We start from the raw sequence: 18937 nt of genomic DNA on the forward strand, positions 1-18937 counted from the left end.
TTTTCCTTTAAAAATCTTACTTGATAACTTTAAGGCATAGTGATGAAGATGATGTTCATTGCAGCTTTCTTGGCTATGCTTGTTCTATGAATAAAATGTCCTATTCATGAGGACAAAGAGAATTTGAAAATATTTAAAATAAGTGAATTGAACAAACTGAAATTATCAAAGTCAAACCTCAGAATAGGCTGGGGGATGGGATATAGATAAGAGCTGGAATTGAACTCAACAGAAGATTTGTTTTCTTTTTTCAGCTACTTCATGGCTTTGCAGGAGAGGCATTGAGCAAGTCTGACACAGAAGAAATTTCCCTGGCTTTGAGAGCCCTTGGGAATGTAGGACACCCAGCCAGCATCAAGCACATCAAGAAATTTTTGCCAGGATATGCAGCCAGTGCCTCAGATCTGCCACTCCAGGTCCATGCGACTGCTGTGATGGCCCTGAAAAACATAGGCATGAAAGAACCCAAAATGGTAAGGAAACAAATCTGCCTCCTTTGCACTTATGATAACCCAACACAAGGCTGCTAATCAATGGTGGGGGATGAGGGGAAAGCGTATCTTTTTTTCAAATATAGATGTAATATTTTTTTTTAATACTTAACAATTCCTTAGTTGGCATGTCTTATTCCTTTCGACATTAACCTCTTATATTCCAGACTGCAACAAAAATCCCATTAAAAGGATACATTCATTACCCTGTTGTTGAAGACAAATCAGTATTTCCATTGCAAACATTTATTCTCCAAGGGCATTAAACAGAAAGCTAAATCATTGACCAAAATGTGTTTAGTGCTAATTCAACTTTGGTATATGAAAGAACCACAAAACAAGGTTTTCAGAGAATTGACATTTAATACAGAGTGTCGCATCTAATCGTAATTCAAGACCAGATCTTATTGTAAATAGATCTAGAGGTTTGCATCCTAATTACAAATTTACCGACATTGTGTGGGTTTAAGTCATAAACAGAACATTTAATAAATGTGACTTTTGTCCCTGAACAAGATAATGGTTAGGTATCACATACAATTGTTACACAGGCTTACTCTCATCCACCACAGACATCACTTTACAATCATTTTCACCTTAAAACAATCTGCTTCTAAAAGGAAACCTTGCATTTTCAATACTTTTTTCCTGATACTGAAATTATTTGTTTTATATAAGACTATTCTTGATATAAAAAGTGAAATAAAAGCTTTCATTAACTATTCTTCTACTAATTTGTATCAGTTTTTCCATTATACTCATTTTTTGCATATGACTCCCAGTTTGAGTGCACATATTGATCCACAGACAATAGTGTGTCAGGGTATGCTTTTAAGCAAAAGAATAAAGAAACAATTTACTAGAGTGCAGGAGCTAGATGGGGGAAAGCAGAGGGGGAGGAGAGAACAGCAAGGGTAGGAGTTAGGGTATTTGCCATGAAAGGAAAAAGCCAGGTTGGTGTCTGACAACAATGCTGTGTCTCTGATTGCCCTTTGGCCTGTCTTTCTACATGTGACCCAGACCACCCATTTTCTATGCATTTTCTTTGGAGAAAATCGATCTGGAGCAAGTTAATGACTGCAGCCAGATCTTTTCATTGTTCAAAAACCAGTTTAATGCCTGGTTTACAGGTAGCTATACACCCATATTTGCATTAAACAGACTTAATACATGGTCTGTCTCTTTTATTGTTTAATTTGAAAAGGTAGTTACATTTAGAAAGAGGCTACTGCATCCCTGTCACCACTTTTACCTTGGTATTTGATAATATATGCAAATTAATAAAACCAACCAAGGTATTTCCAAAGTTTGTTGAAGGTTTCTGGATCAAACTTTTCATTAGAGAGCGTGGAGGTGCGCTGTCCCAGGCAGGACAGGACTGCGCAGCGTGACTGCCAGAACACTGTTACACCATCCACATCCATTTTGAAGCTGGGGTCAAAGGCTTCAGTGCAGTTCCTTTGTCTTGATACCGAATATTGCCGGGGTCAAACGCATTGGTCACGAGTAGTACTGTGGAAATTACCTTTGTTGCATAAACTTTCAGTTTTAAACTGCCTACGTGACATAGACATTTCTGGTAGTACACTGGTTTTTATTCTAGCAGAAAGGGGTCCAGGAGATCAAATTATTAGAAATAAGGCATACCTATATGGGTAGGGATAAGTGATCCTGAAAACACTTCTCAGGTATGTGATGGAGCCATGAAATCTCTTTTACCTAGAGTGGCTATGCTACAGATATATTTTGCTATCGCTCAAAAAGGGATGGTATATTTGATGTAGAAGTTATCCAGTGAAGTTCCTTGGCTTTGTGTAGGAAGTCAGACTACGTTACCATAATGCCCCTTCCAGCCTTCAGACTACAAAACCAAGAACACTGTTGCCGTAATAATTAAAGAATACAAATTTTTACTGCACTAGTGATGAAGAGATAATTCAAGAGTGATGAATGGTTATTAGTAAAATGTTCAAACATACTGTAAATTTGACTGTATCTATTATTTTCAGGTCCAGGCTATTACCCTTGAGATTTTCCTGAATCACAAAATTCATCCTCGAGCCCGAATGTTATCTGCAGTGGTTTTGCTTGAAACCAAGCCAGGTCTTCCAATACTAATGACAATAGCTGATGCTGTGCTGAAGGAACCTAGCATGCAAGTGGCAAGTTTCATCTACTCTCACCTGAGGGCCCTGGGTAGAAGCACAGCTCCAGATCTTCAAGTGATGTAAGGAAAATCCGGATCCCTTCCCTAGATGAGAAATTTGTTGGAAACTAATTGAGGTGTTAATGTGCTCACTGGATTTTTTCAGGGCTTCTGCCTGCAGAACGGCTATCAGAGTATTAAGTCCCAAATTTGACAGATCTGGATATCAGTTCAGCAAGGTTTTCCACTTCAGTATGTTTAAAGGTAAGATTCAGAAGATTTTGTAGAGAAATATATACAGGTCAATTTGTCAAAAAAATCATACAGTATGAGAACCTGATTCTGCTAGCCAGTTGGTTAGCTGCATGTTGTTCCTCCATATTCTCCTATGTTCAGTGAAAAAAAAAAAAACAAAAATCTCAGGCTCTCCATTTGGAGAGTGTTTAGGTCCCTGTGTGTTTTGCATTGTACACTGCCAGCATGAAATTACCAGAGGGCTTGTGGGGCTCTAACCCTTCATTTTCATTAGCCAGTGAGGCACATGCTCCTGTATCAAATGCTGTAGTCTCAGTGGTGCTTAACAATTTCATACCATTGTTCAGCACCAAACAAACAGAAGGGACCTAAATTACTGCTGAAGTGGATTAATTTCTGCTGGTGCTGAACACCTACAACTTTTGCTGAATTCAAATGTGATGCTAAATACTCTTCACCCCACAGTAGTGCCCAGTGAAACAGCAAACTCTGAAAACATTCAGATATGACAATTCATTGCACCCATGAGCAGCTAACTCAGGCTCATCGTCTAAAAATTTTCTTGCACCTTCCTACCAGGATTCTTTACTGAAATGAGCAGATCCGCACATGGGATCTGGAGGCTATACATCAATGGGAGTTGCACATTAAAATGCAGTCAGAGCCAAGAGGACCAGATTAGAAGACAGATCTTGCTGGGCCAAATTGTAGCTATTTCCATTTTCCATGTATGTTATTTTTCTCAGTAGAGATTTTTTTAAGCAGCTCCTCTATGTAAATGACCATGACAGCCTCAGTGATTTGGCATATGTAGCTGGCAGACTAGGGGGATTATATCTACAAACACAGTCTCCTTACACATGCTGTTTATTTAGGAGGACTTGGATGTTTTTAACACTTTTGTTATTCACTGGTACATGTAAAGATTCTTTTTAAAGTAATCAATAGAAAAAGAGATTCTGAAACATCCGAAATCCACAGTGCTAAGTGTAAAAGTACTTTTGCCTTTTTTCTGGGGGGGGGGAGGGAGTGGTTTGAAAGACTTGTATATCTTATTGTTGCCCTGTCCCTGTTTCATGGTTTTTACATGACCATTTAATCCTCTCTACAAAAAAAATAAATGTAATACATACCACAACAACCACAGTAATATACAATACACATGCTTGCTGCCTCAGAGATGGAGACAGAGAGTGATCAAAGAAATACAGTCACTAATATGCACTGTGTGAACTTTTGTACCATTTAAAATGCATTCAGGGAGAGATACATTTTCCAGTAATATGGAGATATGTGTTTCTAGTTTTAGGTACTCGTTTTCTCCTCTTATTTTTGCTTTTAAAATGAAGCTATCTGAATTTTTGCACAGTGAGAAAGAAGGGTGCAGTATGCATGAGGGTAGCTGGCAGAGAGCTATGTGAAATGGATTACTTTGTTCTGGGTGTAGCCTGGAAATGCAGCACATCAGTGAATTGCTCTTACTTCTTGGTGAAGACCAGTGTCAGAAATTTGATTACCATGCATATGTAATATTTAAACCGCTCATCCTGAAGAATAAGGAACAAGATCCTTTTCTCACACATGCTAATCTGAGACTTGGATAACTCAGTTAGCTAAATGAAGTCAATCCTCTATTACACTGGTGTGGGAGGAGGATCCATCCTCCAGCTTTCTGATTTGATTTGTCGCCACTAGCCACAGGTGAAATGTGTTTCAGTGAGTCCATTCTGGAGGAGTTACCATAGTGACGGCTGTAATGCAGTACCTATTTCCTTGCTAAAAACAAAAGTGTGCCCTCAGCATCACAGATCTTTGTGGTGCTAGATGCTGAATTTTTAATGACAGACAATAATGTCAGCTGAATCTATCTGGAATCTGTCACACATGACCACCACAAATAGTGCTTCATGCTCTACACACTGCTACTGAAATCAAAGGGATGACCCAGGCTCTGCTCAATGTGAGGACTGATGGAATCTGACTCTCAATATGCACAGATTCATATAATTATTTGTACTAATGTTCATAGGTACCAAAGACTGCTTTCTTTGATCACTGATTTTTCTCTCCCTCTTCCTTGGGGAAAGACGTTTAGTCAGATACATGCAGGTGCCATCTCACTGTCACAGTGAAGTGGCTACAGTGCATCATCTAACTGTGCCAGTAGGATTTTTCATTGGTAAATATTTTCTTAGAGGATTAGTGCTATGTAATGCCTGAGGTATGGAAAATATGCCTGCTCTCTTCGAGTCAATGAATTCTGCATTGTAATTTAATCATTTATGAGCAACACTTCTTATTAGGTGTCAGTAAGTACTGTGGGGTTTTTTAACTAACAATTTTTGTGGGTTAGAACACATAAAAAAAGAGCCTTAACAAATTCACTAGAAGTACCATGCCTCATTCTAGTGTCCAGTCCACATCACCACCTAGGAATCTTCTGGCTAAGCTCATTCAGAGAAAAACTAGTCTTCACATTTCCAAGCCTCAAGTCAGCTTATTAATAATGTCCCAGTGTGGCATCGCTCTGCTTTTTATTTTCTACAGGATCAGCATTAAAATGTGAGCTTCTGTCGTCTCTCCTTGCTATCTGCTGAAGGTTCTCCACTGATGCCTCTGCCATCTCAATGGGGTGGCACACATATCTCTATTGTGATTTTAGGAGCTGTTACTGAACCACCTATGCTGTAGGTAGATAATGCCTAGCACTTTGGGTAGCACAGGAGCTTCATACAGCAAAACAGTGAAGGTGATGTAGTGAAACGCCAGTTCATACAGATTTAGTAGACTAAAAGTGATTGCTTTTCGAAGAGACTGTTTCTCAAATACGTGAAAAGTTGGACTCTGTCCTGAGAAATTAGAGATAAAAATTCGTCCCAGCAATCTGATACAAAACAACGTAGCGTAAGGAGTAAATGAGGATAAAGGACCATCCAGATCCCTGTCTGCATGCACGGATTCAGAAGAGAATGGGAAAGTGTTGGCTCAAAAGTGAGATGTTATCTGAAACACAGAGAGTGGCACTAGAGAAGTAATATGTGCATGAGTATTCATAATGCCCCACATTTGTGAACCAAGCAATAAACTTTTCTATAACTTTTGGCTAAATAATTTGTGAGAATTTAGGCACTCCTTTTCTGGAAAGAAGTCAAAGACTCACTCCTTCTCATATAATGTTTGAAAATATATTTCCTAAAATTCATCAATAATTTCCATACAGGTGCTGAAATTATTGGTCTGGATCTTCCAGGACTCTGCAATTATCCTGGCTGTACTGGATTTCCAAAGCTGATTTCTCATGGTGCTGGGATTTAATCACTGCAGGATGCCTATATCTAACATGAGGATAGCAAAAATTTAACATAAGGCTCCTAAAATACTTCCCTGTCCTCCAACTAGTGTAGAAAGAGAAGACAGAGGAAGGTTGGAAGATAGGAAGCATGACAGGGATGCCTACATATCATGTCAGCCTTGTTCCTCTTAAAACCTAAAGTAACTTAGAAAAGCCTTGGGATTACTTTAACTGGACTGTATAGACCTATGCAAAGATCAGGAAGAACACATGACTATGCTCTGCACGGATTATCTGTATCTAAGAATATTATAGATGATAAATCTAAAGTAGAGAATATAAGTAGACACAAATTATGTTTGCTCAAAGGTCACTCAATAGTTAACAATTACTTAACAATTAGTGCATTTCACGTAAGGAGTTACAGAATTTGGAACTAGATGTATTAAATTGCCTCTGAATAATCTGAGAGACAAATCTACACCTCACCATCTGTCCTTATAGGACATCTATATCACTTTCCCATAACTATTAGCAAAGGATGGCAAATCTGTTTTCATTTCTGATCCCCTTTGTCAAGTTGCCCTAAATGATGCCTCGTAAAAGCGTTTCACAAACTGACATTACAGAATCTGACCGGATGTGAAAGATGTAGCAGAAGCAATTGGAAAAATAGCATAACCACCATGCAATGAACAGTGGGCTTGTAATTTTACCCGTTAATAGCTCAAATATGCAAAATACTCTGTTTATGACTGTTTTATAACATCAGTTTTATAGCTGGGTTTTCTGGCCTTTCTCATATCATACTGTATCCATTGAATTATGCAATTAGTAAATTGATACAATCTGCACACTGTGGCTTTAAAAACTAACTGTCCGATGTTTTACTGCCTATTTCTCTTCAGAGGTCCTTATGAGTGGACTGGCAGCTAAATATTTGGTATTGAATAATGCAGGCAGCTTAATTCCAACGATGGCAATGTCCCAGCTGCGGACACATTTCCTTGGAAGAGTGGTTGATCCCTTGGAGGTAATTAGGTCTACCCGCAGTTTGCCCTCTCATCCTTTCTTACGACCATCATCCAACTGGCATTTACACTTTACTTCTTCCCACAGGTGGGAATGACAGTTGAAGGACTGCAGGAGATGTTTGCTAAAGGTTACTCTCCTGACAGGGACTGGCAGACTGACTATGATTTCAAGGAAATCCTGAAAAAGGTAAATTTTCAGGGAAAAGAAAATCTCTAAGGTATTGCTTCCCCAAATGTTATGAAGAATCAGACTTTCTTCCTCTTCTCATGCAGCTTTCTGACTGGAAAGCATTCTCCAGTGACAAACCTTTTGCATCGGGCTACTTGAAGATGTTTGGCCAAGAGTTGTTCTTTGGTGGACTTGATAAAAACGCCATGCAAAATGCATTGCAGGTATCATTTCGAAAACACCACCACCCAAGCATCAAGAGCTTTCAAATACTGTTTCCTTCACACATTATCTCCTTTTTTTTAACTTTTCAGTTCAAAAGGGTTTTTGTCTTTAGTATTAATCAAGGCAAATAAGGTCAAGCTTTGGTCAGGATTAGCTATAATCATTGCTGGCAGACTTTCCCCTGAGGCACAGTTAATGACACGGATCGTGATATTCAAGTTCTGCTTATTTAGACAAGTTGAACTCTGTAATTGCAGGCATGGTATGGACCTGATGAAAAAATCCCTTCAATAAGGAGAATAATCAGTAGCCTTCAAAGTGGCGTAGGGAGGCAGTGGACCAAGGCTTTACTGTCCTCTGAGATCCGTCGTATAGTGCCCACCTGCACTGGGTTTCCGACAGAGACCAGCTTCTATTACTCTTCTGTCACAAAAGTGTCAGGAAATGGTAACGTATTTCAAGACTTGAGCAATATAAACATGCTTATCAAGACTGGGGGAGGATTTTAAACACTTTTTTTGCTTTCTTCATAACAGTTCAAGCACAGATTACACCTTCTCCAAAGTCTGATTTCAGATTGACTGAATTACTAAATGCCAACATTAAGCTGCGATCCAAAATGAGCCTAAGGTAAATATTTAGTATAAAATAAAATAATTATATTTCCAAGTGACAGAGGCCATAAAAATTCAACAGCTGTTTGCTGTCTGAACATAATTTTACCTTCATTCTACCTTTTCAGCATGGCTAAGGAGATGACCTTTGTAATGGGGATCAACACACGTATGATCCAGGCAGGGCTGGAAGCACACACTGAAATAAATGCTCATGTACCTGTGAATGTTGTTGCCACCGTCCATATGAAGGAAAAAAATATCAAAATTGAAATTCCACCATGTAAAGATGAGACTAACATAATTACTGTAAGGTAAGACATGGCGCTTATTATCTTTCTATGTAGTAACGTAGAGTCTTTCCAAATAAAATAGAACAGTTGCTTAGGGGTCTTGTCTTTGAGTGATAGCTTGGGTAGCTGGCAATGATTGGTGTTGTATATTTTAAATGAAGTGACATGTACCAAAGCTTTGCTTGAAAATATGCATTACTTCCTGTGGTCTTGACCTGAAAATCCTCTTTAGGACTATTTCTCAGTTGTTGAGACCCATAAGGTATTTGAAACACAAATGGCACAAAATTTCTATCCCAATACATATATTTGGGCTGAAGACACTAGGTGAGATACAAGCCAGCTGAATCCTATCAGTTATAACAGAGAACCCATATATATTTGCATTTGATGCCTTGAAACGTAGAGGATTTTGTGTTTCTTTTGTTTTTACCTTGTTTCCCTGTGGCTGCCATTTGGTTTTCTTGCCTGTTAGGTCTACTTGATTTATTATCAGTGCATGCAATTACAATACACTCTGGAAAACTGTTGTAGCCAGATGCCAAACAAATGAAAACAGATGGAAATACAAGCACAAAGAGAGGGAGGAAACAGAAAGAGTATGTCCAAGGAATCAAAACAGTAGACCGAAGCTTAGAAAACGTTCACACACACACATGAAAAAAAATACCTAGAAAGACAAGCCGAAAATTCATCATAAAGGAAAAAACATCACTGACAACAGAAATCGGCTATTATACAATCCACGGAAATGTTAACAAATTTCTGCTCCAGGAATACAGCCGTAACAAAAGAGCTCAGTTGCTTGACCCAGCTGCAATTAGCATTCATGGCTGCTGGCCTAGAGAAGCTCTGCAAGTCTCCTTAGTTTAGCCACCAGTTAAGCTAATCATTATTCTCTCTTGCCCTTCAATGGTCACAGACCATCCTAGTAGGCATTTGACATCACATCCTCCTCCCTAAGGTGATTTCTCCACTCCATCAAATGTGATTGCAATCAGGTTCTCTATGCAGAGGAGGGAGGGTTTCAGCAGTTCATAGAGCATCAGTTAGCTGTGTGTAAGCTGCTGGGGCACCACAGCCCAAAAGTTTTGTTCAGTTTCTTGTGAAGACCAGGACAGTCTGCTCCCAAGGTCATCAGGGACAGCAGGTAGCTGATCTCACTAGCTCTCACGGCTGGAGAGGGTGAGGCAGATATTAATGAACTCAATAAGGATGCTGAACTGAAATGAGAATATTGCACACTGATATGGAATTTAGAGCCTCAAGCAGAAGTTAGCAGAAGGATCCTCCCTGAAAAGCAAAACAAAAAATATTTCCCTTCTTTGACTTAGCGGGAAATCAAATCAGACACAAAAAGGGTTAAGCGCATTGCCAGAAAGCATAAAGCAAGTCAGTATCAGAGGCAAGGAATTACAGCGGAGGAGTCCATGAGTTCCAGCCCAAGCCCTTCTCTAGACCCTGCAGCATTATCATTTATAAAGTGAAGTAGTCAGTCGGAAATAGCTCTATAATGCCAAGTATATGAGAAAGCTAATACTCACTAGCTAACTTTTAGCACCATCAATTTTTCTCCAAAAAGCATTCCCGTTCATTGTTACAAAACCAATGGTCAGTGGAAACCACATAGAGCAATGAAACAGCAATGAGTACAAGCGAAGGCAAAGCAATAACTAGAGAATGTAACATCGAACCACATCACTGAGGAGGTCAAAGACCAAGCAAAGTAAAATCTTAAAGGCATTGAAGAGAAACAAGCAGGCATGGCAGAGAGAGAAAGGATACATATATAGTCTATATAGAATGAGTCAAAAATTTTACTTTAACATAGACTTTCTCTTCCTTTTGCATAGATCCACCAAAGAATAAAGAACCTATTGAATTCAGTATTTTAGAGATATTCTGACACCTTCCCTCTTCAGCTTTAAATTCCCCATCTAAAGAAATGGTTCTAGAAAGCTATTGCTCTTTCATTTGTTTGTGAGCTCTGTTCAAAATATTTTAGTATTGGGCACTTTGTCTTGATGGTCAGTGGGTTACTTTCTATAGTATCATGTCATTAAAGCTAGTCAGGATGTGATATTGTTTTCCCCTTCCTCTCTCACAGCCAGACACAGGAAGCAAACAGTCTTCAATAGCATTAAGTTCTGTTATATCCTACAGACCGTACAGGTTATAACCTGTCAGAGCTGTGGGATTTATATAAATTTTCAGAAGCCAAAGAGAAACTCAGGTGAGCAACCGCAGACTCTAAAGAAAGAAATAATGAAAACTTTGGTGATAGAGAGATTGCATTCCCAAGACAAATCAGCACATTACGGACTCGACTTTCTTTATAGCAAAAATCAGAGCAAAATAATTAATCATACCATGGAGAGAATATATAGCATGTGTTTCAAGTCAATCCTATCAAAGTCAAATTTAATTAAAAATAATAGTTATTTTTAAGGCTCTTTTAACATAATTATTTGGTATACTACAGATGGCTGCTTAAACATACTTTTAAACAAAATTTACAGGAAGAAGTAAAAATCAAATAAATTTCAGGGAAAAATTAGAGCCCTGTGATTAAAGTATAAATATGGAGAGCTGCCAGAAATTGCACTTTGTAAATATATCACATATTCATAATGACAGGCTGCTGAAGCATATAAAAAATCTTGAATAGAGCTTCTATCATAGGGCTTTTTTGCTTGTTTTAACTGTAGGATAAGCAGAAATTGCTTCACATGGGCATCTTATTTATAAGTTGAATTACAAAATTGCAGCACTCTATACAACATGTATACAGCACGTGTAATGGAAAATGCAGAAGAGCCAGCATATGCTGTGAGCTCGCAAGGCAGGGCAGTGCGTTTGGTGACACAGGAGAGAAACAACCGGTGCGCCAAGTCTCTGTTTTTATAACACCTTTGCACCAAGGTCAGAAGGATGATGTGTAGGAAAGGCAGAAATTTTCATTTCACCACAGCAGAAGGAGAGCTAAAGGTCTGGTTGGAGGTTTCTCTCTTGCTTCTCATTTATTTAAATACGAGATCACGCTGCGCTTTAAAACCTGGGAAAATAGTTTTTCGTTGATTTTCTTTGTTTTAAACAGTCGTTGAGCTCTTCTGTCCCCATGTTAGGGATGTATGTAAGGCCACACTCACTGAAACATCAGTGGGCCCAACACAGCTGAATTGCTTGTCCCTTACCCCTGCAGTGAATTTGGCTTATACTATAGCACAGCTGCTTCTCTCATCCAAAAAATACACTAATACATATTGGAAAATCTGCCTTTTATTTTTTATCCCTTGTGTGGGATCAGAGAGAACAGATTCTTTCATACCATAGCTTTAGGCCTTCTTGTGACTGTTTTTCTTGTTAAAGCACCAGAGCTGGCTCTTGTAGCCTATTTTACTGTGCTGTGTAATTCTGCAGACATTGACATGTGTCACCTGTGATGCAGCTACATTTGTCGGCTCTCTGTGCTCAACAGGGAGGAATCGATCCTCTACTTTCATTAGGTGGCAGGAGTAGACTATTGGCATAAAAAATACTAAAAAAAAATTGGAAAAGAAACCTGAGGGCTTTCTGCTTGGACACCCAGCCTGCGGTTCAGTGGTCATTTGAATTATTGAATGGGATTAAAATAAAACCATTTCCCTTTTTGTCCCTTTACCCTGATGAGCCATCTGAAATGCAAGCTGATTTGTATTTTCTTTTATCCCCTCAGCTTGTTAGGGAGAATATTTTATTTCAGATTCCATTCTTCAAGGTTCTCCTATCACCCAGCGTGGAGCAGTGCTGTCATGTCCTTATCTAAAAAAAGAGAGAGATGGAAAAGAAAACAAAGCCCACAGGTGACACACGTTTTATTGAGGTGTTCCACATGAAGTGCAATTGTGTGCTTTACAGTGCACACAGCACAGTAGGAGCCTTCAAGAGGAAGAGAGGGCTATCAAATGAATACAAATTCATCTTTCAAATAGGTTAGATTGGAATTGTTCAGGCTAGTACAGTGTGGACCATATTAAAATAGAGACCATTTTGCAGCTCATCTTTCCATTTACTGTCACAAAGGCCACCTCCATCAGCAGACCACAAAAGCCCCAGGGCAAGCACATCAACTTCATACTTGAGAAACAACAAGTGGGGAATTTTGAGCTGGATGTTAGCGCTGATAAAGGGCTAATAAGGTAGAGTTAACACAATGTTAATAGCTGAGGGAAATAGGTTTTCATCTCTCAAAAGTGTTCAGTATTCAAGATGTTTCTCTGACCCAAAACAAAACTCATAGTTATCACAGCACTGGAACAACTTCCATGAAGAATGTGGAGTATGGAGCCAGGGGGCCAGGATATTTAGCCATGAGAGTCTCAGTCTCATGCTGCACCTTATATCAGTCATCCTGGATAGTGACTAATACCCTTGTTGTCCACAACACCGGAAACAGTGTACTGAACACATTTACGTAAATAGACTCTTAACCTTCCTACACATCTCTCTGTGATGTCTTGCCAAGCCTTGAGCACCAGTGAATTTAGATCAGTCTGGAGACACTTAATTTAGTGATTTCAGGCTCCTTTCTTTAATTCTGCCTTAACAAAAGTTGCACAGGAAACAGCATTCAGTAGCCACCAGTCTCCAGTTATGTTTTTTGAAGTTATGGCAGTATTTCCCAAATATAGTGTCAAAGGAAATGAGAACTAAGGTTAGCAGTGAACACACAGAAGATTAGTTTAAAAATTTTAAAGTCTAGAAGATCAAAATAGGAGACTCAAAAATTTAATAATGTAATCCACAGCCAGGCTTCTGGGTAAGTGAGCTGTTCTTCAAGGTGTCAGGCATACAGAGATCCCATTAATTTCAATACTTTTAACCTGTACATGTTACTCTAAAAGCCTAACTGAGTTCTCCGCCCCTGAGTTTGGTCCATGTCTTTATTCACTCTTAGCAGCCCTTGAACAGGAAAGATGCTGTAAATATCTGTAAAGCAATTTGTAAGGCATGATACTTGTTGCTGAGTACATGCTACAAGGCATTATTCAGGTCTTTTCCTCAGCAGTGTTTTATCAATACAGGTTTCCTCTAATGTTTATTCTGCAGGTCTAAGATATTTGCTATTACACGAAATATTGGGGATTTGGCTGCTAGTAAGACAACTCCAGTTCTTCTAGCTGAAGCAGTGCCTGACATAATGAAGATGTCCTTCGATTCAGATTCTGCATCAGGCGAGACTGATAACATCAGGGTAAATGATGTAGTGTCTGACTATTCTTTTTTTGGGCTTTTAATCAGTGGGAGACCATTTCTTTTCTCCATAGGAAAATGTACAATTCATCTCTGACCAATGCTGCTTCACTCAAAATAAGTCAGGTTAAATCTAATAACACAAATAGCCCTATAGTAACATTATTTTAAACTCTAGAGTGTAATACATCAGACTTGCAACATTTTTTCAAAAGCAAAAGCATTTTCTTTGGTAATTAATTTTACACTGCCATCTACAGGATAGGCCTACAATCTTTAAAATGCTTTGCAATCATTATGCAAGTATCACATTCCTGGGGCAGTCACAAATGTTCCACAAGACGCTCCATGCTCAACTTGTAGAGCCAAATTTAATGCTTATAAGCATCCTGATTCAAGGATGGATGGCAGTTTGTGTGTCAAACCAAATGACTTCCTGAGCTACAATTTTCTGCAAAAGCCAGTACAGGCTTTCTATGATGGGCAGTGTTGTGAAGGCATCACCATGAGAAATACACTGTCCTGTCCTGGTTTCGTTGCTGTCCTGCAACTCTGAAGGGTTTTTCAGATAAAATAAGAGACAAACAGAGGATGAGTACAGCACTTTCCTGTGGAGAAGTCAATAGGCAAACATGATGTCAGTGGGACCAGTTTCCAAGATCCTGGAATAAGCTAAGTTCTGCTTTGTGCCTCTGTGCTGCTCTTCTTGAAAACTCAACACTCCACAGGTATTCTTAAATGAACAACAACCGAAAAGTGGCACTAACTGGAGCATTTCCCAGTATCATTAGAATTTCTTTTGGAAAGAAAATACTAGCATTCAAGTTCCAGTTTTTCAGTGGGGTTTATGCAAGTTTGGAATCTTGTGAGACATGATAAACTGAGTGAAAAATTAATTGCAAACCTGGATTACATGTGAAATGAAAGCTTATGATTATGTGTCTTTAGGTATTTGCTTCGTTGCTCCAGGAAATCATAGTTTTCATTTCATGGATTTGATTCTAATTTTAATTTATTTTAATTTGTTCTTCTGCAAGCATTGCTTAGCACATGTAAATTACATAGTTTTGAGTGGAAATGTCTAACATCTGACATGCTTTGACCGTCTAGTTAATATAGTCTCACATTCATGTCAGACCTCAACTGAGACAGAATTTTCATGGACATAGATGAAGGGTCTGTTGTCTGAACCAATCGTAAATCAAAGGAAAGAACTCCAGTCAGTCTAGAGCATACTCAGATTTATCAAGAACCTGTTAACACTGTCTAATACTCCAGGAAAACAAAGTTAAATATTTAGAATTAATTTATGATATAATTTTCCATTCTGAAAGATCTGAAGCTCTTTTTACTTTAGACAGTCTAATCAAGCCATTCAGTTGATAATTTTGTCCAATTGAAAACCAAGTTGTCCTATATCATGGCCTTGCTATCTCAAATTAACTGGTTAATTCCTCTTGCAGAATACATGTAGCTATTAACGAAACAGGACTCATAACATGCAAGTATTCCTCTTACTGCTGACCAGTTTAACTTGACATGTATTATCTAATAGGACAGACAGTCTGCAGAAGATGTTTCATTGGGAAATTCCTTTTCCTTTGGACACTCTTCTTCCCGAAAAGAGCCGTTTGTTCAGTCCATGTGCTCCAATTCAAGTACATTTGGGGTTCAAGTGTGCATTGAGAGGAAAAGTGTACATGCAGCATTTATCAAAAATGTGCCTCTTTATTACCTAGTTGGAGAGCATGCCCTTAGAATGAGCTTCAAGCCAGGTAAATACAACTGTGCACAAAAAAGAAAGTAATGGGTGGGTAGGGGTATGTGTATATACACATATATATTTGTATATGTACATATATATCTTTTGTATCTGAAGTATCACTAAAACTACCATTAGACCTACCAGCCCTGCCAGTATTGGCAACAGACTACTCTTGTAGCAGGAATACATTTCTCCCCGACTCGTCTGAGCAGCTATTTCCCAGCCCTCCCAGCAATGCCAGTGTCTCAGCATGGCCAGTGTCTCAGCATGGCCAGTGTCAAGCAGAGTTGATCTGTGCCTGCAGAGCGTGTCTGATGCATCCTGAATCATTGGATTTAGGATGCGAGCACAGAGCAATTGGACATGGACAACAGATCTGGTGCAGTGTCCTGTAGCTACACTCTAAAAACCCAAACTCTTAAAGGGAATTATGGATTAACCCTGCCAGCATCTAGTCCTTAATATCTTAATCCATGATCATAAGAAGTAAAAGCACAGCAGACCACTGAATCTAGGTCTCCTAAGTATTGAACTAATGGCTTAACCATTGGGCCATTCTTTACAATTCAAGAGTTGAGCCTCAGTTCCTCTCCGATGCCTAATTCATTGTCCCGTAGTGTTATCTAGTTAAGCAATTCAATTCACTTGACTTAAATCTGTTGATCATTCTGTTTATTGACTTGAAAAGAATCTAGTATCATGCTAATATTTTAAAATTTGGGTATTGCCAGTATGTGCTTTAGCTATTACAGAAATTTTCTAACAAAGTTGCTCAATACCAAAAATAATACATGAACATTTATATTTTCTTTTGCGGAAGAATGGCTAAATAAATTATAGTAAAAATTGGCTTATTCTATGATTTAGTTGCTAATACTAACAGTAATACTAATTGTCATGCAATTTCAGTTTACACAGAGACACCTATTGAAAAAATACAAGTCACAATTCAAGCAGGAGAGCAAGCTCCTACAAAAATGGTACGTTTAGTAACATTTGAAGATCCAGAGGCACAAGTATCTCCCAGCAAAGAAGCTATTAAAAGAGTGAAGAAAATCCTTGATGGTACCAATGACCAGGTACTGCTGCAAAAATCCACTTCTAGATTTGTGGAAGACATTACACAAAGCTTAGTTATTTATATTTCTTTTACTAAGTAACCTCCTTTGTTTAGATAGTATACAAAAACTGGAAAATAAAGACAGGCTTTTGGGTATACAAGTCTTTATGCAGGTCTTTTGTTTGCATTCATTTCTTCTGCAGGTGAAGGACATTAGGAAGAGCAGGTTGGTTTTGTAGGTTTTTCTGAAAAATCTCTTGTAAGACACAAAATTGCTGTTGTGTGCCCAAAAGGTAGTCTGTTCTTTCCAGCTACTGCAAATGCAGCAGGAAGGTATGACACATACCTATACAACTTGCCCTGAGATAATCACAGCTACAGCACTGTATTAGCAACATTAGTTACATATAATTGTATGATCAACCATTTCTACACATGTTCATTATCACAAAAGGGTCTGGGGTATTGTTCTACTTATGTGTAGTTTTAATACACTATTATGAATTTGCCTTATTGTGATGTATTGCAAGAATGCTATCAGGTATACATTTTGTCTTCTGGGGCAGTAGAGAGATTCATAGCTCTCTGTATCTGATTTCACTTAGAGCCTTCTGTAGGAACACAGAAAAATAATTTTCTTTTTCCAATGGTACCATTGACTAGGGGACAAGAAAATCTAGAAGCTCGTCATCCAGTGCCAGCAGCAGCAGTGGAAGTGCCGAGAGTAAAACGAGCAGCCCCTCCAGCAGCAACTCTGCCCACAGAGCATCACAGGGAGGCACCCAGAAAAATCTGAAAACAAGACGGTCCAACGTCAAAGGAAAGAAATTCTACCCCTTTGGGGACAGCAGTAGCAGCAGCAGTAGCAAAAGCAGTAATAGCAGCAGCAGTAGCAGCAGTAGTGGTAGTAGTGGCAGCAAAAGCAGCAGCAGTAGCAGCAAAAGCAGTAGTAGTAGTAGTAACAGCAAAAGTAGTAGTAGTAACAGCAGCAGTAGTAGCAAAAGTAGTAGTAGCAGTAACAAAAGCAGTAGCAGCAGCAAGGGCAGCAGTAGTAGTAGCAGCAAAAGCAGGAGTAGCAGCAACAAGGCCAGTAGCAGCAGCAGAAGCAGTAGTAGCAGCAGAAAAGGCAGCAGCAATAGCAGCAGCAGCAGTAGCAAAGCATCTGGTATAAAGCATAAAGCTAAGAAGCAGTCCAAGACCACATCATTTCCACATGCCAGCACTGCTGCAGGAGAGGGAAGTGTCCGTCAGCAGAAGCATAAAACACAGAGTAGCAGCAGTAGCAGCAGAAGCACCAGCAGCGGCACCAGCAGCAGCAGTGAAAGCGTTGGTGTTTCCCGTCGCCACAGCAAATATGACAAACAAGCTGAGCCAAAACATGTCGAGTCCCAATTTAACAGTCACAGTAGTTACGACGTTTCTACAGAATGGGTAAAATTTCCTAATGCTTTGACTTCTGCTAGGAGGTGATCTTTACTGAGCTGTAGGTAATAACTCCCTTTGGAATTTTGCAGGAATATCACCTTCCAAAAGTATACCGGCTCCGGTTCAGGTCTGCTCATGTCCATCAGGTAGGTCCCTACTTCAAGTGCACGTTCCTGTGGTGGCTACAGTTGATATGATCAAGCATATTACTGAAGGGCTTTGTTTGGTTCATTTCACTTGAGCATTCCATACTGTCCAATATCAACATTGACGATGGCCAAATTAAGCATATTTATTACTAAAATACCGGCTATTACACTACGTCCTTCTCTTGTTGCAGCACTTGCAATCCTCATATTTTGGTCCAGCCACATTTGGGCTAGATGCTGTACAATGCAGCCAAAGCTAACTTAACAAAGACCATCAGGGTATTCTAAAACAGCAGGATCTTCCAATAGGAATACCTGTGTCCACAGTTTTTAGGCAATCATGGTAAAATCATCATGTATGTGGACCATATCTGCAACCAGGTTCAGTATGCATTATGACACAGAAGTATTTTAAGTATATATTAGGATGATAATATAGTGGCTTTTGTAGGTGTTACCTGTAAAGTTATTATATATCCTGCTTATGAAAGAGGAAGATAAATTACAGTGTTTTTAATTAAATTGTAATCTCTTTTGTATTTCTAAAAAATATGTATATGTTTGACCACTTATTAAGTGTCAGTTTTTATTTTCCCTAACACTAAACCTGGACAATGTGATATCACCATTTGTGATCACTGCCTATGTGGCCTTCTTATCAGCAGAGAGGTCCAGGTGGATCCGAGGCACATTCCCATATTTCATGTCTGCCTATGATAATAAAAATAACACTCTAAATATGTCTAAGGCTGTCTGTTACCTCAAGAGGGAGGCTGATCGTTCTGAT

At 39.0% G+C, this 18937-nt stretch overlaps 1 protein-coding gene across 1 annotated transcript in view; it reads left to right on the top strand.

The window, feature by feature from the left end:
* Positions 1 to 18937, top strand: part of LOC137666750 (vitellogenin-1-like) — a 43107-nt gene that overhangs the window by 12647 nt on the left and 11523 nt on the right. Inside the window, 14 exon segments of the mRNA XM_068406955.1 lie at positions 255 to 473; positions 2501 to 2718; positions 2804 to 2901; positions 7093 to 7217; positions 7304 to 7405; positions 7492 to 7611; positions 7870 to 8059; positions 8149 to 8242; positions 8355 to 8540; positions 13608 to 13752; positions 15307 to 15526; positions 16426 to 16595; positions 17240 to 18007; positions 18091 to 18147. Coding sequence (XP_068263056.1) covers positions 255 to 473; positions 2501 to 2718; positions 2804 to 2901; positions 7093 to 7217; positions 7304 to 7405; positions 7492 to 7611; positions 7870 to 8059; positions 8149 to 8242; positions 8355 to 8540; positions 13608 to 13752; positions 15307 to 15526; positions 16426 to 16595; positions 17240 to 18007; positions 18091 to 18147 — 2712 coding nt within the window.

The sequence above is a fragment of the Nyctibius grandis genome, chromosome 8, assembly GCF_013368605.1.
Source record: "Nyctibius grandis isolate bNycGra1 chromosome 8, bNycGra1.pri, whole genome shotgun sequence".
NCBI lineage: Eukaryota > Metazoa > Chordata > Aves > Nyctibiiformes > Nyctibiidae > Nyctibius > Nyctibius grandis.